Source organism: Lagopus leucura, unplaced genomic scaffold (genome assembly GCF_019238085.1).
Source record: "Lagopus leucura isolate 7727_CA_CO unplaced genomic scaffold, USGS_WTPT01 Super-Scaffold_100004, whole genome shotgun sequence".
Lineage (NCBI taxonomy): Eukaryota > Metazoa > Chordata > Aves > Galliformes > Phasianidae > Lagopus > Lagopus leucura.
Window position 1 is genome coordinate 1521831 of NW_024962264.1, and position 25920 is coordinate 1547750.

Sequence of the window (25920 nt, forward strand, 5' to 3'; positions counted from 1 at the left end):
TATGGGAAAAATGCCCAAACATGCAAACCACCCAACAATGTTCTCCAAAATTTGAAATAGCTACTGAATTTCAGGTAGGGGAAACTCTTGAATGTTCCTCTTTTCAGTACTAGGGTAGTCTTAGCTGTTCAACCTCAGGAGCTGATGGAGCTGCCGATTTATAGATGTGGAATTTGTGGTGCTCATCAATGAAAAGATGCTGCTTGTTTCTGTCATTCAAAAATTTACTGATCTAATGTTTCTGTGGGAAGATGAATGTCCAGCCTACAGATAAAAATACAGACACAGAAATCTTATATTGTTTGTCCAAAGTAACACAGAATATGAGTAGAGTTGAGATATGTTAATTTTTTTATTTTAATTGCAGTAGCTCAGTCCCATGTTAGAGCTCTCAAGCCTGGTTATTTGAAGTTGGGCTACTGCCTCTGCAGTGCACAGCAGCCACTCCAGCTGGCTTGTGCTGGGAATTTAAACAGCCTCTTGAAAGACCAACAGATCAGTCTACACGATGTATGGTATGATTTACTGTAGTTTGCCAGTGCCTTCAGTTCACCTCATGAAACAGATAGCCAAATCATGACCCTTGTTTGAAGTGCCTTTGAAAATAATGAGAAGGCAGGTAGCATTTCTTTGAGGAATATCACCTTTAGGATTATTTCAGTCAATTAGAACTTGAAATGAAAAACCAAACAAGATGCTGTGCAAGATGCCAACGTGGGTAAACAGAATGTCTTTTATTGGCTTTACTGTGAGAACAGATGTAACCTGTTCACGTGTCAGTGTGAAAAATTAAACACTTGAAGCTTAGTACTTCAATTCTTAAAGTAAATTCATTTTTAGAATGCTGTCAGTGAACAAACCTGAAGTGTAAAATTGATAATAAACTTAAGCAGTCCAATATAACCAGTTACAGTAGTACACAATTCTGTAACATTTTACTTAGATTTAAATGGAAATAAGCCTTTTGTACCTGCTGAAAATACATGGGTACTTCCACTGAGCTGTACAGTTTGGATTAAGAATGCTTTTTCTGAAGGAAATCACTGACTTGACTACTTTGTTTTTGTTATGGAGTGGTTTTGGAGCATGAGAAACAAATTATTTTTGAATGAAACAAATCTGCATTTGTTTCCAGAATCTGCCTGTGGGTGTTTAGTCCAGAAGATCAACCTGAAATTAGTCTGGAATAAAACCTCTGAAATGTGCACGCTTGATCTTCAATACTAACTTTTCATTCTGGAGATCTCCACTGCTCACTAATATACACAAGGCACAATATTAATGATCAGAGCACAGAACATGCTGTGAGTGGCTCTCCAAGTTGCTGGGCCAGTCTAACTAGGTCCTTAGTCTTGCTTTCTGGTGAGCAGTGCAGATAATGTTTTTTCTAATGACTGTAATGTACTTTTACAGTGCTAAGTGTCAGCTGGTTGAAATTGCTGCATCTCTAGAAACCTACAGTTTTCTGGAAGGATAATTGGTACTAAATACTTTATTCTGATGTTTGATACAAAGGGATCTCATCTCTAAGATGTAAATGTGCCTGCAAAAGACATTGTCTTGACTAAAGCTGTGCCTGGAAATGGTATTAGTCTCTCGTCACTATTGGCAAGGGAAATTATGAAGCTTTATTTGCTGTTTCTAAATACGATAGTATTTACTAAGTAGTGTTGGTAAATATTTTAATGATTGTTTATCTCAGTCAAATTATGATAAAATTTTAAAGCAAATAGATTCATTCTGGTAAAAACAACAACAACAACTCAGGCTCTGAAAATGAGTTTCTGATCCTATGTACTTGGCAGACAGTTTTGTGACATTCCTGTCTGCTGTGTTCAGCTGTTTGTGTAGCCTGTTTTTGGGCATAGCATGGAGACAACAGTTGGAATGGGGTGGTGGGATCTTCTTATTAAGCCCAACCTTACTACCTCAGAGGCATTCATTCTACAGGCATATTGGCCAGAAGAGACAGGCCAAAGCTAGTGTACCTCCTTTGTAATTGTAAAATCTGGCTTTGACAGATGAGGAGAAGGCTGAGCTCTTTGCCTCCGTCTTCATTGAGAGCCAGGATTCTAATATTTCTCACCTCCCTGACCTCTGCATCCCTAAATGTCTAGGTGGGGACTGGAGGACTAAATACCACCCCACTTTAAGGGCAGAGCAAGTCCAAGACTGAATGCATACAAGTCTGTGGGGCTGGATGGCGTGCATTCCAGGGTTATGAAGGAGCTGGCTGAGGTGGTTGCTGATCCATCATATTTGAAAAGTCTTGGCTATCTGGTGAGATCCTAGGTGACTAGAAGAAGGGTCACGTCATTCCTATTTTATAAGAAAGGGAGCAAAGAGATCTACAGGCCAGTGAGTCTTACCTCTGTACCCGATAAGATCATGGAACAGATCCTCCTGGATGACATGCTTGATCACATGAGGAATGAGCGTGTGATCTGAGACAGCCAGCACGGTTTCACCAGGGGAAGGATATGCCTAACCAATCTGGTGGCCTTCTGTGATGGAGTGACGGCATTGGTGGACAAGGAGAAGGCGACCGATGTCATTTACCTGGACTTGAGCAAGGCCTTTGATGTGGTCCTCCACCACATCCTTATCTCCAAATTGGAGGGATGTGGATTTGGTGGGTGGACCACCTGATGGATAAGGAACTGGTTGAAAGGCTGCAGACAGAGGGTGGTCATCAATGGTTCTGTGTCCAGGAAGGTAACGAGCGGTGTCCCCCAGGGGTCTGTCTTGGGACTGGTGCTCTTTAACTTCTTTATCAGTGACATCGACATTTTATTTGCAATGGTAAATGAGATGCTCAAATCAAATGCAGAAGGATTGACTGATATTCTGATATTGACACAGAACCTGATAGAGAACCCAAAGGCCCAGAAACTGTGATCCTCAGATGATATCATAGTGCTAAGTGGGAAAATGTTTTCAGATGGGGTTTATTCATGGCGTGGGTTTTCTCTGTTAATTATTTTATTTCAAGGTATAGTGTTTTTGTGTGTCAGCTTGATCGCTGAGATTAGCTTCCTCAGAGCTATCCTGGCTGGAACTGCAGCAAGTGATTGCAAGGTACACAGGGGGTTTCGGTTGGTTCCTTTACCAGGGGAGCCCCGAGCTAACAGAGTCGCTCAGCAGCTCTTGTGAAAGCGTGGTGCACTACCAGGTATACAGATCTGCGTTCACACCCCTTGCCTTAGAGAAAGCTTCTGGGAGGGCAGCCACGTGTCACTGCCCACCAGCACAGTGAGAAGGCAGCATGTGTGCAATACCCACAGCAGTGATGGTAACTTGTGCAGCAAGCCACAGAAGTGCTGTCCCTCCTCACCTGGGAGACCGGCTTACCTATTGCAGTCTCTGAGACCACAGATTTACCATGGTCTCCACCAGGCAACAAGCTTACCCCACCAGCCTCTGCTGGTGTTTTGTGAGTGAGCCTAGGGTAGGGGTAAGCCTTGTATTCATCCTTTTTTTGTTATCATACTCTGCTTTGTCAAACTCTCTTGTTTATTTCATAATTATAACATCTTAATATTCATTGATTATACATGACCCAAACGGAGGCCCTACTTGAGAATGTGGCTGTTCGGATCTCCAGCTGCAGGGAGTGTCTGAGCCTGCTGCTGCAAGAGGAGGGTAGCAAGAACTCCACCTGTGTGAGGTGTGAGCAGGTAGAAGATCTGTTTAGCATGGGTGTCATCTACCTGGACTTCTGCAGAGCCTTTGACATGGTCCCTCAGCACATCCTTCTTTCTAAATTGGAGAGATATGGATTTGAAGGATGGACTGTTGGATTGATGAGGATTTGGTTGACTAGTCACAGCCAAAGGTGTCAGGGTGGAGGCTGGTCACAAGCGGTGTCCCTCAGGGGTCGGTCTTGGGACCGGTGCTCTTCAGCATCTTCATCAATGACAGATGATGGCATCGAGTGCAGCCTCAGCAAGTTTGCAGATGGCCCCAAGCTGAGCGGTGCAGTCGATGCATTGGAGGGAAGGGAAGCATCCAAAGGGACCTGGGCAGGATGGAGAAGTGGCCATGTGAACCTAATGAGGTTCAACGAGGCCAAGTGCAGGGTGCTGCATTGGGTCGGGGCAATCCCAGGTATTGATACAGACTGGGGGAAGATCTCCTTGAGAGCAGCCCTGCGCAGAAGGACTTGGGGTCCTGGTGGACGAGAAGCTGGCCATGAGGCAGCAGTGTGCGCCTGCAGCCCGGAAGGCCAGCTGTGTTGTGGGCTGCATGGAAAAGGGGCGGCCAGCAGGAGAGGGAGGTGATCGTCCCCCTCTGCTCGGCTCTTGTGAGGCCCCATCTGCAGCGCTGCGTCCAGGCCTGGGGCCCCCAGCACAGGAAGGACGTGGAGCTCTGGGAGCGGGGCCAGAGGAGGCACTGAGATGAGCAGAGGGCTGGAGCAGCTCTGCTGTGAGGAAAGGCTGAGGGAACTGGGCTTGTTGAGCTTGGAGAAGAGAAGGCTCTGAGGCAGACCTCCCTTCAAGGTCTTCCATTACTTGAAGGATGCAGATAAACAGGAGGGGGGACAGCTGTTTACAAGGGTGGATAGTGGTAGGACAAGGGGGAATGGTTTTAAACTGACACAGGGGAGGATTAGGCTCAATATTAGGAAAAAGTTTTTCCACCCAGAGGGTGGTGAGGCACTGGAACAGGTTGCCCAAGGAGGCTGTGGATGCCCCATCCCTGCAGGCATTCAAGGCCAGGCTGGATGTGGCTCTGGGCAGCCTGGGCTGCTGGTTGGTGACCCTGCACACAGCAGGGGGTTGGAACTAGGTGATGCTCGAGGTCCTTTTCACCCCAGGTAGTTCTATGGTTCTTTGTACGTTGTTTGTAGTACGACCTAGATGCTCAAGTTTAGTAATAGAGCGTAGATGGTATAGAACTTCACCTGAGCTCATGAGCCCTGCTCCTGTGAAATCTGAGCGCAGGAAGAAGATATCCAGAACTGTAATTTCAGTCATAGTGAGGCAAGTACTGTAGTATTTTGCACTTTGAAGGAAGAATCATTGTTTTACTAGCGCAGCTATGCTTCACCACATATTTGTAAGTTTTGTTAAACAAGGATTTTTTTTTTTCCAGTGCTGAACTAATGTTTCCGAAATAGCAGCTGAGAAGTCAAATCCTTAACAATTTGAAATGCATCAAATTGTTAGGGATTAAAGGAACAAACTAATAAAGTGCAAGGAATTGGACTTTCCTTCCTATGCTTGCACAGGGTTCTTATTTTACTTCATTGTCCTGATGCTCTCTGTGCTGTTTTAGTTTTTGAATAACCTCTTTATTGAACGAATTGTTTAATCAGAGCAACAAGGTGTTCGCTAAGGTGTCTAATTAGCAGGATTTTACTGCATTTCTGATTTGTATTACTAATGATGTTTATTGAATGGTATTTGAAGACTTCAGAAATATGTAATGCTTCTGTTACTTCTACACTCCTTGGAAAAATAGGGCATGCAGATAGGAACGTGTGTCATGTGAGTACTAGATCATTTGTAAATCCACATAAAGCCTAGCAATTAGTTTAACAGCTAATTGTCCTAGTGAATGTCATCAGTAAGTCATCACTGGAATTAGAGTTCATGTCTTGAACTGCGGCCTAGTAAGACAGGAAAGAAAAGAAAAGCACTTGTGATGTAGCGTGCCCTTTGCTGTGGGTAGATGCTTTAGGTTGGAACAGTGCAGGCTGGAAGTTGTTCCAAGTGGAAGAGGGTTGTGGGTTTGGCTGTGAGGGAGTGAAAGTTGTTAGGGTAGGAAATCAAGGCCTCATGTGTCGGGCTTACTATCACATTAACCGTTAGCTTGTGGAAGATATTCTCTGCAGAGGTATCTTTATGCCAACAGTTCCAGCTAGAAGATTTATTTTAAAAGTGAGTTCAGCCATCTGGAGAGTGTGAGCCTTAGGATAGGGCAGAGTTGCAGCAAAGTTGCTTGTTGTCTGCTGACTGTGTGGGTCTGAAGGGCTGCAAGCTGCAGTGGTTTGCACTATGAGAGGGCTCCCAGTTTCATCAGTTCAGAGAGAGATGTAAGCAGTCTAGGTGTGAATTTCAGCCCTTTTCCTCATATTGGAGGTATTGCAGGTCACAAATGGCTGGCTGGAATATAGCAGATTGTTCCTTTACAACTGCAGTATGAAGTATTTTGAGAGCAACAGGTCGCTTATTTCCTGCTGTACTTTCTCTGCCTTTGGAAATCCTCTTATCTTCTTTATTCCTTATAGCAGTTTTCTTAAGACTTATCTTCATTTTATTTTATTTTTTTTTTCCAAGACAGTTTCAGTATCTTCTTTCATTAGAGCTGACTTCTCTATAGCTTGAAGCGTGGCTCTGAAAAGCCAGTGGTTTCCTCTTAGATTTGATTACGTGCACCTGCATCCACAGGTGGTATTTGTTGAACACTTACAGTAACAAATTTTATGTTACTGCAAGATTGTAATTGTTCAGGAAGGTACAAACAAGTGACAAAGGCAGATTTATAAGATGGCTTTAAATCTGAAGGAAACAAATACATGAAAGTTAAATTTCACTAAGTAGAAATAGCACTTTTTTTATTTGAGGGAGTTTGGGGAAACTTTGATGCAGGGTAGGGAAGCTTCTGGAAGAATGTTCTGGTTTTTGCAGACGAGGTAAAATTACATTTGGTATTAAAAAGACTTGCCAGGTCACCAGATTCTGAGCTTAGAAAGAATTGTGCTTGCAGCTGGTAGTATAGAATTACAGTATGTTGTTATAGTATAGAATGGCTTGAGTTGTAAGGGACATTAAAGATCATCTGGTTCCAAACCTGCTGTGGTCAGGGTTGCCACCCACTGGATCAGGCTGCCCAGGGCCCCATATAGCCTGACCTTGAAATAGGGATCTAGACAAGTACACTAGCATCCTACTATGTCAGGCTGAGGAAAGCTGGGGTTCTTCAGTCTGGAGAAGAGAAGGCTCTGGGGGACTTAATACCAACTTGCAAGTACCTGAAGGGGCCTACAGGAAAGCTGGGGAGGGACTTTTTAGAATGGCAGGTAGCAACAGGACAAGGGGAAATGGCTTTAAATTGGATGAGGGAGGTTTTAGGCTAGATATTGGGAAGAAATTCTTTCCCATGGGGGTGGTGAGATGCTGGAACAAGTTGCCCAGTGAGGGTGTGGATGCCCCCTCCCTGGATGCATTCAAGGCCAGGCTGTGAGCAACCTGGCCTATAGCAGGGGATCTTAAAGGGTCCTTCTAACGCAAACCATCCTATGATTCTGTGATCCAAAGAGATCTGTAAGGATTCACTGGATACGGGCATATTCTTCACGAAAAGACTTGCATTGCATTTTAATTTTATTACAGAGTTCTTACTTTATTCATAAAAGCATAATTGTTTTATCATGGTTCTTTCAGTGGTGTTTGCAGTGATTTCTTTTTCATCATGGTAATTGGCCTAGCAATGAAAAAGATTTTAAAATGCTTACAGTACGCAGCCAAGCAATATGTAATTGAATGCAACTGTCATTGAAACAGACTGTTTTTCTGACCTGTTGTTTCTATCTGAGCATGATGTTTATTTACCCCCTTCATTACCACCGCATTAGCATATAAAGAAGCTGTGCCTTACCATCATGTACTTTCCTAACAGATGGCCCCTAACTTCTTGGAGGCTTTTTTGTACTTGCCAAAAATATCCTATATTGGCACAAAATTTCTTTTCTCAGCGTGAAGTATGATTGACTGGTTGAAATAAATTAATTTGCCTCTCTTCCGGTCTCTGAGCTGCTTTTGCGCTGCAGCAGTCCAGGTTTTGAATCTAACATTTCACAACGATCAAAGCCTCTGTTGCTGAAAATGGTGTGGAAAGTTCCAGTCAGTCACGTGATATCTGAACAGTTAAATTCATAGCAAAAACAACTGAAGACCACATTTCTGCTGGAGAGGTGGCTGCACCATAGTGGTCCTCTACTGATATTGCAGTCATGGGATTTAAATTTTGCTTGCTTCTCTCTCTGAGGCTGTGACAATTTCTCCTGCTGTCTATGTGCAAAACAGTAACCTCCTTTCCTTACTTTGTTTAGTAATTCCCAGGGTGTTGCTCAAAGTTGGAAATTCAGTGTAGCAGCATGAGGTATGGATGAGGAGCACATCACCGAGTTACTAAAGGATTATTTCACTCCTTATTTTTGCATGCGTTCTCAATATTTGTTATTCATCTGCCCAAGTGAGTCTGGTTGTTGTTGTTTCATTTGTTTGTAAGCACTGTGTGTGTGTGTGTATGCACATGCAACCTACAAAGAGGTTGGATGCCCAGTTTGGGTTAGTATTGAATTGCTATAATTCCATGCACGCAGATTTTCATAAATGCTTAGAAAGTCCACCTTAATTAATTGGTGCTAGGGTTAAGAATAGCAAAAAGAGATGTAAAGATTTTTGTGTTCCTTTGTCTTCCAGAAATGCAGCTTATTTTCAGTTCTTATTACCACTGATGTTTTAATTGGCATTGATTTTGCTTCCCAGTTTTGCTAAAAGATACCTCGGGACTTTAAAATACCAGACTTTATTTGTTATTGTTATTCTGTGTTTTACTGAGTCCTAGCATGAAGCTTTGGCCTTTTGTCTTACCTTCCTGAGAAGAAATTTCTCCCTCACATCCATAACGTGATAATATAAACCAAATGGGTAAAACCGGCCACAGAGACAATACAGAAAACCAATACAAAAGAATTCTGTAGTCTGTGAAAGTGCATACAATACCCTGTCTGCTATGCTGCATTTTTCTCAGTAGCTTTGGAAGCATTCCATGCTTTTTTTATTCTCATAATGATTTTCTGATGCGGTTTCAATCTTGTGTGAATTCTTTTGGCAGCTGTGGTGCTTGCTTGTTTATTATTTTTGCTACTATTGCACAGTATATTGTTTGTGGTTCCTTTCTGCTGTCTGTTTGTTCTTAATGTTGCCTTTCGGAGGCTGAAATCAACAACTGGGCATTTGATTTCTGTGTCTTGTTCCTGGCTGCTTCTGACACACCTGTCAGCTTTACAGACCAGGAGGAATTTCTTTGTTTTGGGTCCCTTTGCAGGGACTGTGTCTGATGTTTCTTCACCCTGATGCTGTAGTTTCTTATGTAGAAGAGAATGATTGGACATGGTTAAATAATATGTGCTAAAGGCTTATTTCCCTATGTCAGTATTGAAGCCATTCCGTTAGCACTGTAGCAAAACAATTTATGACAACAAAATAACATGTAGAGCAATGGTAATGCCAACAGCATTTAAAATGCAAGCTTTGGAGGGTGAATAGCTTCTTACTAACTAAAAATTGTCACCGTTGGACAGAAACCCAGTATCAAAACTCTCATATTTACAAATAACAGCAATCCTTATGGCAGTTAAAAGAAGCTTAAGTCATATCTTTTACTTTATTGTATCCTCATGCAGGTACTAAGAGACATTTGTTTTAATCATCATATAGTCATAGAATGGCTTCAGTTGGAAGGGCCATAAAGATGTCCAGTTCAAAGCCACTCCTGTGGGCAGGTTTGCCAGCCCTGGGTCAGGCTGCCCAGGATCCCATTCGATCTGGCCTTGAAAATCTTTATAGACTTTAATAGACAAAAGAGGATAATGTAATGGAGAAAGTATTAAATAAAATAAGCTAGGAGCACATTACAGTGAAAAGCAGAAACAGGTATGGTATCAATGGAAGGGTAAATAACTGAGCAGGTAGTTTCTGTGTTCCTTCTGAAAACAGAGCATCGCTACGTCACCGACTGGAGCGCGATTGAGTTACTGTAAGAGAGGTCAGCCTTTGGTGCAGCTGATTTTAAAGGGGAACTCTTTGCAGACTCTGTCAGCAATGAAAGCTGCTCTCATCTATTTTGTCTAATGCTTTGGAGGATGTTGCACCATAATCATAGTCTGTGCAGTGACTGCCTTCCTTGGGATTCTCCCAGTGTGTGAAGCACGTTTCTTGCAAACAGGGGCTTTTGCACAGTGAGAGAAAATAGGCAAATCGTTTAAATACATCATGGGAGCTATGCTGATGTTTCTGTTAGTACTCCAGAAGAGTACTAACTCCACATCTATTTCTCACTGCAGACATAAGCTTAAATTTTTTTGTGTGTTTGTGTGTGTGTTGAATGAATCAGGGCCTTAGTGTTTGGGGAAAAAAGATTAGGAGCCATCTTCAGTGTTCAGGAGAGCAATAACAAAATGGATCTTTGCCTCTTAGTTAAATATGTATGACCACTTCTGGGAAGTACATAGACCTAAAGAGGAATGCTTTGTGTGGAAGAGCTTGAAAGAAATAAATCCTGGCAGTTGTTTCTGATGTCTTTAATATGGCTTTCATGTTTCAGTGACTTCAGAGTCCTTATCACCACGATTATTATTTTTTTTTTACTCTAATAATCATAAACAGCATGTGATTACTTATCATAAAAACTAACATATTCCAACAGTAACAACATGGCTGTAGACTTGGTAGTCTAATGTATGAATCCTGCCAGAAAGATCTACACTTTCTGCTTTATAACCCCTGGATCACCATTGCGTACTTAAAAATGCTCCCTCTTCTTTCCCCTCCTGCCCTCAGAGAATAAGAGTCCCAAAACAGTTGCAAGTATTTATCCTGTGACATTCTAAATAATAACTGTAGCAAGTTTTTATTATGTTGCACAGGTGCCCTCGTGCTGAGCTTTAATAGAAATTTCACACGTGCAAGCATAGAACTGAGGAATTTCAGTTCAACCATAACACTGATCACTGCTCATAAACTTTTGAAGTTTATCCTGTTTTTTATGGTAAATCTTAATATCTGCTAGAGTGCATAATGTGCTTACTTTTAAGATTTGCCTAAGTTTTGCTCTATCGTTTGGGTACTCCTGTTTGAATTAAATGATTTTATATCTTTGTTGCGGGTTTCTTAATAGTTTGAGAAACACACAGTGTTTATGCTTTTATATTGATAGTTGTGGGGATGGAGTGTTTGTGCTTTTAAACTGGTGTAAGCAGATAGAGATGCTGTCACTTCATTTCCTCAGCCAAAGGATGTGCTTTCTGCTCATCCCTGGCTTGGTGTGGGGGAGATTGAGAGGATGGCACTCAGCTTTCTTAGATAATGTGTACAATTATGGACGGATGATTTTCTGAATGTAAGGATTGTGGGTTGTAAACTCCTGGGTCTTTTCTGAAGAGAGTGGGCTAGTTGCATGCATCCTCCTGAATGGGTGCAGAGCTCCTTCGTTTTTCAAGCACTGTCCAGTGGTATTAGAGGTAATTCAAACAGGAAAGCTGTTTAGAAAATTCACAGCCCTTTTCAGAAGGTTTTTTTTCAACTTGATCGGTGTTATACCTCGAATGGACTTGAGATAATAGGTCCCTCCAATGGTAACGCCTCCTATTTATTACCGTAGAAACTACAGCAGGTACAAAGAGCACAATAATAATTAATTTATTAATTATTAATCATTTAATAACTTAAGAAACCAGATGAGCTTTAACAAAAGTAAGGGTAGAGTCATGCATCTGGGAAGGAATAACTGCAAGTGTCAGTACAGCTTGGGGGGTGATTTGCTGGAGAGGAGTTTTGCAGAGCAGGACTCGGGTCCTGGTGGACAACAGGTTGGCTTTGAGACAGCAATGTGCCCTGGTTGGACAATGGGATCCTGGGGTGCATTAAAAGGAATGTAGCCAGCAGGGCAAGGGAAGTGATCCTCCTCCTCCTCTGCTCTGGTCAGGCCTCACCTTGAGTGCTGCATTCAGTTCTGGGCTCCCCGGTATAAAAAGAAGGCAAAGATCTCCTGGAAAGAGTCCAGTGGAGGGTCACAAAAATGGTAAAGGGCTTGGAGCACCTCTTTTATGAGGTAAGGCTGAGTGAACTGGATCTGTTCAGCCTTGAGAAAAGACGACTCAGAGGTGAACTTATTAAAGCTTATAAATATCTTGAGTGTACACAGCTAACCTGTTCTCAGCAGTCTGTGGGGACAGGACAAGGGGAAATGGCCCTAAACTTGAGCATAGGAAGTTCTGTACCAATATGTGAAGGAACTTCTTCACAGTGAGGCTGACAGAGCACTGGAACAGCCTGCCCAGGAAGGTTGTGGATTCTCCTCCTTTGTAGATATTCAAGACCAGCCTGGATGCCTACCTGTGCAGCCTGCTGTAGGGGGCTGCTTTGCAGGGGGGTCAGACTCAATGATCTCTGGAGGTTCCTTCCTACCCCTGTGATTCTGTGATACCATTTGACCAAGCGAATTCTCAGCCACAAAGCATTACTTTTCAACATACCACAGTTAGTTATGCATTTTTGCCAGCCATGAAACTAGAGCCTGCAGGCTGTGCTTGTAAGCCTGCACCAGAGGAGGTGACCCACTGTTTCTACTGCTGAATCATATCAGACAGCAGCTCACTGTGCTGACGTCCACTGTTCGGTTTCCATCGATATTCAGCAAGCATCAGTGTGACCATGTGCAATCTTTTCTGCACAGAGGAATTTGGTGGCACACTTTGGCTTCATACACACTTCCATGTCAGCCACCATTCTGTCAGACCGCCTCTCTGCTGCCATCTGTCACATGGCAACAAGATGTAATGGAATGTTGGAGGGAAGGTTCAGCCTCTACTGACGTGCCACCGACATCTGTCTCTGACATTGCTGGCCAACATAATAAAATAGAAAGCATCACCTTCAGAGCAGTGCTCGTAAATATTGTGTTTATTATAGATAAAGTCTTGTACTCTTGTCCTGGTAGGCTGCGCAGCATCCTTTTATACAGGGGCATTAGTCATTGGTTGTTTTTTAGTCATTTCTATCCACTCACCTGAGGTGAAATTCTGACCTTTTTAAAGTTAACAGAGGATGTGTTGAAGTTGTTGGACTCAGAATTTCACCCAGGCTGTTTAGATACTTTTAACTGAAGCATAGAAATAGTTACGGTTTGAGATCTGTGCTTGCCAGGTTCACGAGGTGTCTGGACAATGCTGTCACTCATGATACAAATTTTGGGTGGTCCAGATAAAGGACTCAATGATCCTTATGGATCTCTTCCCCTCAAGTTATTCTGTGATTCTGTGGTAGACAGGAAAAGCCATGCAAAGTAAATAGAAATTAATGATAACATGAATAAAGGGGCTTTTTTTTTTTTGTTTTTATTTTAGTAAGGATGTGATAACTTTAAAAGAGAAAATAACAAATGTGAGAAACTTCAAAAATAAGTCAATTTATTTCTGCCCTCACATGTGAATTGTATTCAAGGATTGGTGCTCTTTAGTGCTCTAAACAGCCAGGAGAAGTTAGACTCAGCTATGTAGTGATTTACAGCTATCAGCAGGTCAGGTGTAGCAGGGTTTGCAGTGAGGCTGGCTAGGTGCTTTGTCTGAAAGGATTTGCCTCTTGTTCAAGGTGACAGTGTGCAAACCGAAGAATGCGTAGGTGATAGCTCAGAATTAATCAGGGAGGAATTTTTCCTCAATCTATCTTGTTTTTAAAACCTAGGCACTAATATAACTTGCAGTATCAAAGAACAGGATGACCCAGAAGAGCTAGCTCTTCTCTCCAGGCTGCGTTTATCAGCAGTGTTCATCAGCTGGCTTGAATTGTCTCAAGTGATGAAAATTGAATAATCAGCAGGTGATTTACATCTGAGGTTATTCTTTCTGCAGCATGACTTCAAGTGTCATCCAGGAAGACCAGCTTTTGCTGAATCTGAAAGCACAGAGAATTAAAATAATGCCTGAAACTCGAGCTTAAAACAAATCAACTTATTTTCTGCAGCTAAGAGATTTGCTTCTAGTTCTGGCTTTGAACGTTTTTATTTCTTTCTTTTTTAATTTGGGGCAATATAAAGAATTACACAAAAAGCTCAAGGAGTCTTGATCTCAGAACCAATTTATTTTTAACGTGACAAAAAAGTTATCTGCTTCCTTTGGTGGTATGTGTGATCATGATGACTCATGTTATAAATTCCAGCTGCCATCGATGTTTATATAGGTGCATTTAATTTCTAAATAACTTGGACTGCAAGCCACACCTTTGATGTTTGTTGTTGTTTTTACTGAAAGCTTTATATTACTGATTAATAATGCTAGCACATAATTACCCTCCATAACATAGCATTACTGTTCTCTCCCATTGTGAAATTAGACAACTTCATTATTTCTAAGATATATACACACAATAGGATTCTCAGTGCATTTCTGGAAAAAAAAAGAATTCCCACCTAACTGTTTTTCTGTCTCTCTCCTAGTCTGCTCCCAGTTTTCAAGAGGAGTCTTTGCTATTTTTGGATTCTATGATAAGAAGTCTGTAAACACCATAACATCGTTTTGTGGGACTCTTCACGTCTCCTTCATAACTCCGAGCTTCCCAACAGATGGAACACATCCATTTGTCATTCAGATGAGACCTGACCTCAAGGGAGCTCTCCTTAGTTTGATCGAATACTATCAGTGGACCAAGTTTGCATATTTATATGACAGCGACAGAGGTGAGATCCAGTTTTTATCTGTATGCCGTTTGCTAGTAGTCTCTTGCTGAAAAGCTGAATTTGCCTTAGAAACCGAGGAGAGGAATACAGCAAAAACATTTAAATTTACAAATGGTTTCTTAGGACGTGAAAATAGTTTAAATGAGAATGAAATTATAGTGGGCATTAGCAGAATTTCAAGCATATTCTGATAAGTTATGAGATTATTTGCTGTGAAACTTCCTGTGAGTTCTTGTCTTTTTAAATAATCATCCTAAGGATTAAAAAAATGAAAGGGCTAAGATACTTTTTCATGTAATGATGCTCATTATCCACACTCAGCTTTTGAGCCATTTAAAATTAGAGTCAAACACAAACATCAGTAAGCTCATTCTTTCACCAAATGGCTGTTTTCCATGCTGCAGCTATAGCTGATTGCTGGAGTTTACCCTTATGAACTGTGAGCTCCAGAGGTAGCTGTCCTGTTATTGGAGGCCTGAAGATGCCACCCACTCTGAGTTGTGCTTCAGCTATATTTCAATAGAGTTAAGGAATGTCTGCTAGCGCAGATTTACTCCACACAACGTATGAAATCAGTAGCTGAGCAGAAGACAAACAAGAGCCTTGGATGCAGTCCATTCTCCCTTGGAAGCCACCATTGACAGTACTTGAGTTCTTCCCTGCTGTTTATTATTTTTTTTTTTATTGATGAACCCAAATCCACTGCTTGTGGGCAACTTTTTCAGGGGTACAGCCTCCACAAGTGCAGTGCCCTTTTATGGGTATAATAATTGTGGCCTAACAATTTATGAACTGTGAAAAATTACTTGCGAATGATGATGTATCAATTTTTGGACAAATAGCATCACACAGCATGTTTTGTTTTGACTGCCCTTTGTGGAATTCCCTTGTCATCATTCTGTTTTCAAGTCCTCCTAGTCCAGTAGTCCATGACCAACTTCCTTCTATTCCCAGTTTCGTATCTTTCCTTTAAGAAGGCCGTCTTGTGTCTTATCTGCATGGCCATTGATCAGAGTTAAATGCACATGAAATCGTAAGGTGGACTTCTGTAAGATTGTAAGTTGGTTAATGTAATATTAAATACACCAGTTTATTGGGTAATGGAGTAATGTTAAATTCTCTGCCTTCTGATGCTTTTTTAAATGTTAGAAGTTGCTCAGATGCTGAAGGGAATACCTCAAAATAGTTCATTCTCACTGTTTTGAGCCCTGAAGTAAGAAAGACTAAAGCTGACATGTAGCCTTCAGCAGTAATGTCATGTGGGTTGATGAACCCCGAGCTTATTTCTGTTGCAGATCCTTTTCAAATGATCACATTAGAATCTGAAACAGTCACTGCCATTTTAGAAAGGACAGATGCGAAATGCTCTGTCAGTCAGCTAGCAGTGTGTGGTACATGACCTGCATGTGGTTTATATGTAGGGAATAATGAAAAACACCTGGTGGCTGCTCTGGCCAATGGCTGGGAATAATAGCATGAAACTTTTGTTTGTAGTCACCTTTTGATGATGCCTCTCTCTTGTATTTGTTTGTTTTAGTTGAGGCAAGGCACCCCAGTGATAGTGAGCTCCAAGGCATGAAATTCCTGCCTTTATGCTGAGTGAAATCAGTGCTCCCACTGCCTGCTCTAAGCCTATCGTGCAGAGTCAAGCAGCATGGAGGCAGCACTTCTGATGACATCAGACCTTGAGCAGACAGGGTTCACGCTTCCTCCAAACGCTTTTGTTTAAGTGTTAATGTGATGTATACTTAAGGGATTACATATAATGTTAGATGCTTCCTCCTTCAGGAATGATGTGAAAAAGACTTACTGCTTGTGGAAGCTAATAGAAATTAGTTTAATGACTTATTCCAAAAGCAAAATTTACTGCAACTTTTACAGCTCCTCTGTGTCTGGAGGCTGACTGAATGAAGTGCAGAACAATTTCACATCTCATTCTTGTCTGTAAGAAGTTAAGCCATTCACTGTGTGCATGTCCAAGCTATTTCTGGTTTAATGTGGCACTTGATGTCATATAAAGTGGCTTACACTGTATCCTCCTTGCTTTCTCTGTGATGCCAGTACTAAGCAGTGCAGTTTGGAGAAAGCAATGACATGAACATAAGATTGTCTTTGTAACAGAGCTGCTAATTTAGTCAGCCTCTTTTCATTCCTCCCTTTCAGGACTCACAGAATTAACAGTCTGTCTCATCTTAACTGTAAGTGGTCCAGGTACATGAAGTTCCCAAATGGAAATACTCATGCAGTCACAACCACCAACTGGAGTTGTTAGAATATTGTCCTCTGCAGATTTTTACTTCCTTTACTCTGTAGAGATCATTCCTCAAAAGCATTGCTGTAAATGATTTTTTTTTTTCCACTTTCTGTTGTGTTGTTGCTATCAGAGTAAACTAAACTGTTTGAGGATGACAGATCTGTCACCACTAAAAAGCAACAAATCTGCTCACTGCAGAGGGTACTCCAAAAAAGAAAAAAAGAAAAAGAGTCCCTAGGAAAAGTGGAAGATCAGAAGACAAAAATATAGGAACTCCTTATAATGGATTGTAGTACCATTAGCAGCCCTCATTAAATGAATCTGTGCCTGATACTCTGTTTGGTGCAAAGGGTTCTTAGAAGGACATGTTTGGAAACCTAGAATCTACTAAATCAGATCTGAAACAGTGATTCAGATTATATTTAATGTCTTGTTAATTTTTGGGATCTTTTTATTATAACTATTTCTTTAATTTCAGGTATGTGGAAGAAGCAAAGCTGTTAAACACAGGAACAGAATGCCACTAAACGAATAGTATGCACTGCAAAATTATCAGATCCTTTAGGGTCTTCACTATTGTATTACTAATAAAGATGATTTAACATTGAAAAATGTGCAAACAAAGCAAAGCAAACAGTGCACTTCATAATGAAGAATCATAAAATTTGGATGATTTGAAGCAAAAGAACTTGACACACGTTTAAACCAAGCCCATAGGAATTAGCACACTACACAAGTATGTTCACACATGCTAGAACTTCATGTTTTTAGGAACCTGCAAAAGCATTTGTTTCTGAAAGTTAGTTTAATTTTCCTTGCTCTTTTTTCCTCTACTTGTTATGCATTGAAATTTTCATTGCTAGCTTCATCCAAAGTATATTTTTTCAAGATGAACTATTCTTGTACCTCTCAGAATAAGATTTCCCTTTTATAATATTTGGTCTTGATGTTAGGAAGTGTTATTCAGCAACTGAGTGAGCTGCACATGACTACTTCTAATATCACAGAGATGTGTAATAAAGAAGTTGCCTCTGGAAAATGCCTTGACATTTCCTCTTGAAATTGGAACAAAAAGCTTCTACAATAATTCAGTCTTAATTTCGTTTTAAGAAGTAAAACCAGTAATCTAAAAGCAAAATTGAATGTGGGTTTTGTATTCCCAGGAACAGAAAACGAAAAATCTGCAGTAGCAGAAATTGTTTTATTGTCTTGAGTGATCTCCCAAAAGAATTAAAAAGGAACGCAAGTAAAGAATTGCCATTAAGAACATTTTTTTGAAGTATAGAATTACTTTGAATAGTTGATAATATTTTAAGATACTCTTCACGTCTTTTAGGTCACTTATGTTCATTATCTTTTTCTGGGAAATGAAAACATGTCTTTAACATGTCATAAATAGTTTGTGTGCCCTTGGACTGTAGCTGTCTATTATTCCAAAATACTGATTGCATGACATGTAGAACTTCCTATCAGTCTTTTCTAAAGTCAGTATAGAAAGCCAGAACTATCTGACATATCATTGAAATTATGTTTTTGGAAGCCTGCCATTTTCTTCCTTTGCTGATGACCAGTCTTATAAATATTGCTGCTCCTTATTACTGCTTTCACTCACGAAGCTGAATTGCTAAAACTGACTAATGTGTTTACAAACTTTGAGGCAAACTGATTCTTAGTACTTTCTTTCTACAGTTATGTTCATAATCACTATCATTTCTCACGAGGGTTATCCTTGAAGCTTTCTTTTACATGCCTTTTCATTTCTTTGCACACAAATGTATGTCTCTATTCTCTGTTATTTAATCTTTGAAAAGGAAAAATGAGTCAAGTGAAATCTTCACTGATTTTACAGTGTTTTGTAGGCAATTGAAGCTGTGCAGACATCATAGCTTCCAGAAATATGCCAAAATGCTAAAATAGCAGCAAAAATCTACAGGCCACTGATAGGTGTTAATGCTGGGCCTACGGATCTATGTGGAAAAAAAAATACATGCAATCAAATTTTCTTTCATTATCAGGGATTGATTGTGGTCTGCAGAAATAATAGCTCAGTTATCCGGGTTGTGATTATAGGCAACAGAAATAATAACTTCTCATCACTCTGAAACATGAGAATTTTGCCACAGGCCTCAGTGAGATCAGGATTTAAATAGGTTACTGCTTAAGTATTGAGAGCAGGAACAGTTAAATAGAATTTAGTAATAAAGAGCTGATCCTCTTTCTGTAATTGGATCATTTTTCTCCTGGAAGACCTCATTCTGAGTGCATAGGATTCCAGCAGTGAATCAGTGAATTGGCAAAATCCCCTTCTGAAAAAAAGTTGAAGCAAAACCAAAATATTGTCCTTATAAGGCTCTGTTCTGATCCCTTCCAGTTGTTTAAATAGAATTTTCACTCAAGAAAGTTGGACGCATATCTTCATTTCTGATTTCTAGCTACATGTGACAGTTGAAACAAGTAATTGTGTAATCTTAAATAAGTAATCTCATAAATCATCTTCCAGAAGCTTGTTAGTCCTGAAGCTTTGTCAGTTATACCTTCTGCTTTCTCCTGTGCATCACTAGGGTTATCAACATTGCAAGCTGTGCTGGATTCTGCAGCTGAGAAGAAGTGGCAAGTGACTGCTATCAACGTAGGAAACATTAACAATGACAGAAAAGATGAAACATACCGTTCACTATTCCAAGATCTAGAGGTGAAAAAGGAAAGGAGAGTGATTTTGGACTGTGAGCGCGATAAAGTCAACGACATTGTTGATCAGGTTTGCTATTCCCTATTTCTCAGTTATGGCCATTATTTATATTCTGTAAAAAGCATAATGAGTTCGTTTCTGTCAATCCTGTTTTTGTGGTCATTATACATCTTTTGGAAGTGACAGATTTCTATTGAGAGCCACATACACACTGGACAGAAAGAGATCGTGCAAATCCTGTAATTGCTCCCTCTGTTCAAAGGCAGGATAATTCTCTCTGGATCATCTGGTATGACTTTCTATCCTGATTATTTTTTAAAGATCTCGTTAGGGCTACTTTGCAATCTGTCTAGGTATTTTACTACATTATATGTACTTCCTACGCTATTGTAAATGGTGCTTTACAGATACATGTATAAGTCTATGGGTTATTTTGCTGTGTACCTAGAAAGTGATTTCTAATCTTTTTTTTTTTTTTTTTTTCTTCCAAAAAAACTTATACATCTTGGAGGACTGCATCAGCAGCTTATCTTTTTCATTCAGTTTTCCTCATAGTTCCTTGTTTTAGTTTTCTCTCTTCTTTTGTCACTGTCTTACGATGTGATAACCAAGTTAGGACACTGTCTTCCATAGCGAGGGCTTCTTGAACTTCCAGCAAAGCAGAAAGATGCCATCTCCACACCCACCTGTATATTGTTTATCAAAATTATTTACTTACTTGAATTTTCTTTGTATAGCAGCATCACAGTGCTCTGATTCAAATTCCTGTATTGCCTCCAAATCCACCTCTTCAGTCCTAGTGTCTAGGTGGGTCCAGATGGATCTTTTCAGCGTTGTTTTTTTATCTTGTTTACTGCTTTCATGCATACACAGCGCAATGGAAGACTAAGAACAATTCTGTACTGATTTAAACTTGACCATGTGAGACAGTGCATCATCCTTAGGAATATATTAGCTAGGTTTAGTTGCATTTGGTTGGGTTTAGTCTGAAGCTTTTTTGGAGGGTTTGTTATTTTAGTCTTCACTGTGAAAATGATCATAGCTTGGAGAGGCTCAGTCACTGAGCATTGTGCTTGAGCATGCAAACTGAATGCATTCTATTTGTGTGTTTTTATTTTGAACTTGTATCCAGAAACTGTTTCTGTAATTTTCAGGATTAATTTTAATTTGATCCTGTCCTTCAGGGCATTCGCAACCTCTCTCTGTCACCATCTGCAGTGTTTTATAATCATATTTTTTGATTCATCATACTGATTGGAAAAAAAACCAATAAATTTCATGTCATTAATATGTGTACTGAACAGAGCAATGCTTGAGAGAAACACTGCTTACCACTTATCAGACAGTTGTTTGCTTACCTTACACTGACTTTTGTTTGTGTTTCCTTAGGAGCTTATAATGATGTCACACAATGAGAGCCTTATTAGGCTGGATGTGTTGCACCCGCTGTTTCCTCATCCTTCCTAACAGATAATATCACATTAGAGAAAGGAAAGAAATTGCTTTGACATATTTTGATTTTGACAAGAGTACACTAACTGTTTATCATCTTAATATCCTTTAAAATCTATACAATCAGATATATAATTTTAATCTCTTTTGTGATACAAAGACTAATTTTTTTCAGTTTCACCTTGTACTGCTTTTTAATGATAGGAACCATCACTTTAATTACCGTGCATTCTTACTAGCTTTGTCTCTGTTTGTAATATACCTGTTGTTTTCTTTTGGCTTCTTATTCTGAGTGCATCTCTAGGATATTTTTCATACCCTTGTTGCACATTGACAGGTCATACCTTAGTTGAGATTTAGATTTTCTCACTTTATCCCTGCAGACTTGTGTCACTTCTGAAGGCATATGGATGGATAAACTCTTGTTTCTGCTCATCTGATTTTCTAAGTCACTGAAGAGTGTTAAAAGTTGTGGATCAGCCACAGGGATCGTTGTAATTCCAATCATTTATTCACATCAAAATAGTTTTCTGCTTTGCTGTTAGTCTCTGCTAAGTGTCAGCTGTCTCGTGGGTTTAGCCTTGAGATTCTCTTTGAAAGATACCCTGCCAGCTTCTGGTGTTTCATCTGTTTTCTGGAGTCCATTATCCCTACTCTTTTGCTCCTGTGACTCCCTTACCTTAAGGTAAACCCCGCTTTGATGTTCTCAAGTAGTCCGAAATAAATGCTAAAATGACTATTTTTCTGTTAATTTTCTCTCCCACCTAAAATGAATAATCATCCTAAAAAAGGATTTCTGGGAGTACCTGTAAGTTTTTTTTTTGGCCTGTGAGTTTCTTTGACTGTGTCATTCTGATTTTCTTTTCTAACTGCCGATTAGGTACATTGGGTCCTACTTTACTAGCAGATTTATTTGTTGAAAAACCCTTCTAATTCTAGGCAAAAAACCCCAAACCAACAACCCAAAACAACCAAAACCCATGCCTCAGCAAAAGCCTTTTCTTGAGCGTGCCTTCAGCCTTTTGTATCAGAATGCCTTTTCTTTTTCCTTATTACTTTTACTGAGAAGTGCACAGTGGGCTTTCTGTTGACCAGTTTTTTTCCTGGATTTTGGAGTATCATATGCTTTCTTGATACATTAAGCTGCAAATTCTTCGCTTTCTTTCTTGCTTTCCGTTCTTGAACAAACCTTCTTCAGTATTTGTTTATCTCACTGTCTTCAGAAGCCGTGTCCCAGTAATGCTTTGTGGTCCTTGGATCACTATACAGACATACAGTGTTTTGCAAAGCTCTTCCTTCATTCTTTTTTTTTTTTTTTTTTTCCTCCTATGCAACAGCTTCTTTGCCAGATTACAACCATTTATGTAAGAGTTGAAGCTGAAAAATACTTTGAGTTCACTCCTGTTGTTCTCATTGTTCAAAAGATGGAAGAAATCTCTAGAGACCTATTTTCTCCCATTTCCTTTCTCTGGAGAAGTGTTTTGCTTCCAAGTGCAAACTTCCCCGTGAAGATGTAGTCTTAATTAGGATTATATAGGAGAAAAATCCATGATACATGCTTGCCAGTGGAGATAGCTGAGAAACCACCAGCTGGCTTTGAGAGAGATTATAAGGAAGCTTTAGGACAACAAACAACAATTTGAGCTTCTAAAATTTCCTCATAATGTGGATTCTTTCATTTATGTTGTAATGCTTTTCGTTTTAAGTTTTTGGTTCAAGGAATGTTACAAAACTGCTACAAATGGAGCAGAACCTAAGCAAGAAGGCCTAAGTCACAGTGCTTCTTCTGGTTCAATCTACTCTGTGGTACCCATTCCTACCTGTAGGGGTTGAACCTTTAATATGAAGCATTCAAGTCCTCTTACAGATTTTGGAGCTTGATCTTCAGTATGACAAATTTCTAACAGCAGGGAGTATTTTCATGAGGTAACATAAAAGTAAAGCACTCAACAAACTCACTATTGCATATGATAAAGTTCATAGCTAACTTTTACATCGTATTATGTTTAGTGTTTAAGTCTTAGTCTGCCTATCAGCTGAACGTTCTTTGTCATGGGTACTTTTTTTTCTTACAGGTTATCACAATTGGTAAACATGTTAAAGGATACCATTATATTATTGCAAATCTGGTAAGCAGTTTTAGTATTTAAATTACCTGCACTACACATTTTGCTGTTCATGGAGGCGCATAAACTAGTACTGTGTTTTCAGTGAATGCTTAGAAGATAAAGAAAAGCTAAATATATTTATTCTGCTAAATATATGTGCATGTTCAGATAGTGTTTGTTTTATTGGCTGAGTCTTTTCAGAGCTTAAATGCTCCCTGTTAAATTCCTGTCAATGGGATTGAAGAATGCTCAGCAACTCCAGTAGAGGTTTGTCTGTTTTTCTGCATACTGTTGGAAAGTCAGTGTAGGTAGGAAAATCAGAAAAACAGCTTTCCAGACCATGGTCTGATGCATTCATCCAGATAACTCTTGTTTCTTCTCTCACTGCTTTAGTTTTTAAAAATCAGAGCTCTCAGCTTTGATTCTGCTGGACTACTGAATCTCACCTTCACACATCCTCATTATTCAGGTTGGCGTGGCAATCAGTTTGATAGAATATCTCCTTGAACAATCAGGCAGTACAGCTAATACTGTTCCTAAGGGGGAAGAGAAGGTTCAGGAAACTCTCAGAATTGTCAAGGTTGTTTTTTGAAATTCTTAAAGATGAATGGCCATTTTACAAAGTCAACAGTACTTATGGACTTCAGCTAGAGAATCTGACACGTTTTTTCTGCAACGGATAAAGCAAAGTCTGTGGGCTTGAATGTCAGCTGCTCTGCTCCACGAAAGAGCTTTGAGGGTTGTATGGTGAGAATGCTTTTATATAATTTATTTATTCTCTTTATTCCTGGAGCTTGATACAGTTTGACTAACAAAAATTTCAGCAAAGCCCCTAAATTGCTCTGACTTACACTCTTTTTCATAGTAATTTTAGAGGGAGTTGAGAACACAGAATGACTGTAGCTTGCCTAATTACACTTCATATATAGCCCATATTTCCTCCTAGCCTTTAATCAAAAGTCCTCTTCCCTTCAGACAAGAGTATTCTGAAAAGTTATCTATGTTGGTATATAAGAAGGAAGGCTTTGAGAGTTCAAGGTCTCTTTAAAAGTATAACTATGTGGATCCATATTTGTATTTGTTAACTGATTTTTTAGAACAAAGAAGTTAAGGTATTGCATGTTCACAAGAAAAGCAAAAAGTCATACAGAATTTGAAAATTCCCTGTGTTTGTGCTGCGTATGTTGTATAAATATTTTTAGTCTCAAAGGCAATAAGCGTTTTGGAAAGTTGCCTGGTGTATTTCATTACGTTGACTGCTTGCTATTTTAGCCATCGCTTGGCTTGCTACAGTAAGATTTTCAAGCCTATAAGATTTTAAGCACATTGAATCATTATATTTTATAGCTATCTATTACCATATTCGCTTACTGTGTGTTTGTAAAGGTAAATTTCATATATGTACCATATATATATGATGATGATTTCAAAAAGTGTTCTATCAGAAAGAAAACTTATGTAGTCCTTGATTATATTGTCTTTATACTGATGGACAGGATTGGACATCCCTCATTTAATTTGCATAAATGAACTGTTTTAGTGTAACCCACTTTCATTTTATATATTTAAAAAAAAACAACCAGCCAGGCTAAAATTTGCTCTCCTATCTGTTACTGACTTTGTAATCTAAGTAGTCCCATTGAAATTAACAGTTGTTTTTGTTCTAAGGAAGTTATGATGGCAAAGGTAGCACTTCTTCTATGGAAGTATAAGACTACTGAGCAACAAGAGGCATTGTTGGCTGGCAGCCCAGGATTTTGACTTGGATCCTGTTTGAAGAAAACATTTGGCATACACATTTGCAATAGACGTCATATGGTGATGCTTTTATATGTATAAGGCAACTGAGAGATCTGCCAGAACTACTGGAATAACAGACATGATGTTTTCTGTGCCCAGGGATTTACTGATGGGGATTTATCCAAAATTCAGTTTGGAGGAGCTAATGTCTCAGGATTTCAGATAGTTGACTACGACGATCCTTTGGTGTCAAAATTTATACAACGTTGGTCAACGTTAGAGGAAAAAGAATATCCTGGTGCGCACACTAGTACAATAAAGGTACGTCTTGCATTTGTTTTAACTGTGACAGGATGTACAGGAAGCAAGGGGATTGGATGAGAAAGACAAGAGAGAAAAGCTGACAAAATCAGCTGTGCCAATCCTAATGTTTTCTCTGGGGTACTTTTAGCATTCTCTATAATTGTGCTGGTTCAGCAGAGATACTGCACTGTCAAAGAATGTTAAAGACAGCATCAGTTTTTCTTGTATAACTGTAAATCTTTGCCTGACAGCTTGTTAGGAGTATTTTGATGTGATATATTAAGTAGCTGCTGACTTCTTTTTGATTTGTCTCTTTCTCCTGGTTTTAAAATGTTCTAGAGGGGCACATATGTAGTCATACACATGTTCTCAGGGAGCACAGATCTAACACTTCCTGTCCTACCAAAGAAATGATAAACCAGTTGCTCTGGGACAGATGACTAAATCCTACAAAAACTTACAAAATTAAACAGTGTGCCTGAGGTACAGAACTGTGGTCTATTCCAGGTCTGAGTGACTCAAGATGTGACGTTGTGCAAAAAGGTAAACTTCCTTGCCTCAGCTGTCCCTCTGCATAAAACTGGGATAATCCTCTTGTCTTATCTAGCAGTTACAGAGATCAATTATTGCTTTGGAAATTTAATACAATCATAAATTTTATTAAAAATGATTTAAGTGTATTCTCCTGGATCCTGGGCTCCATCAGGAGAGGGGTGGCCAGCAGGGACAGGGAGGTGATTGTCCCTCTCTACTTGGCTCTTGTGAGGCCCCATCTGGAATACTGTGTCCAGGTGTGGAGCCCTCAGTACAAGAAAGACATTGAGATTTTGGAAAGGGTCCAGAGGAGGGCAACTAAGATGATCAGGGGGCTGGAGCACCTCCCCTATGAGGACAGGCTGAGGGAGCTGGGC

At 39.8% G+C, this 25920-nt stretch overlaps 1 protein-coding gene across 7 annotated transcripts in view; it reads left to right on the plus strand.

The window, feature by feature from the left end:
* GRIA2 (glutamate ionotropic receptor AMPA type subunit 2) overlaps window positions 1–25920 on the plus strand; it is an 83909-nt gene that overhangs the window by 22290 nt on the left and 35699 nt on the right. For all 7 annotated transcript variants that reach the window (XM_042870866.1, XM_042870867.1, XM_042870868.1 and 4 more), the window contains exons 3-6: window positions 14224–14463; window positions 19279–19475; window positions 22934–22987; window positions 24866–25027. In XM_042870866.1, the coding sequence (XP_042726800.1) occupies window positions 14224–14463; window positions 19279–19475; window positions 22934–22987; window positions 24866–25027 (653 nt within the window). The remainder of the gene's footprint in view (window positions 1–14223; window positions 14464–19278; window positions 19476–22933; window positions 22988–24865; window positions 25028–25920) is intronic.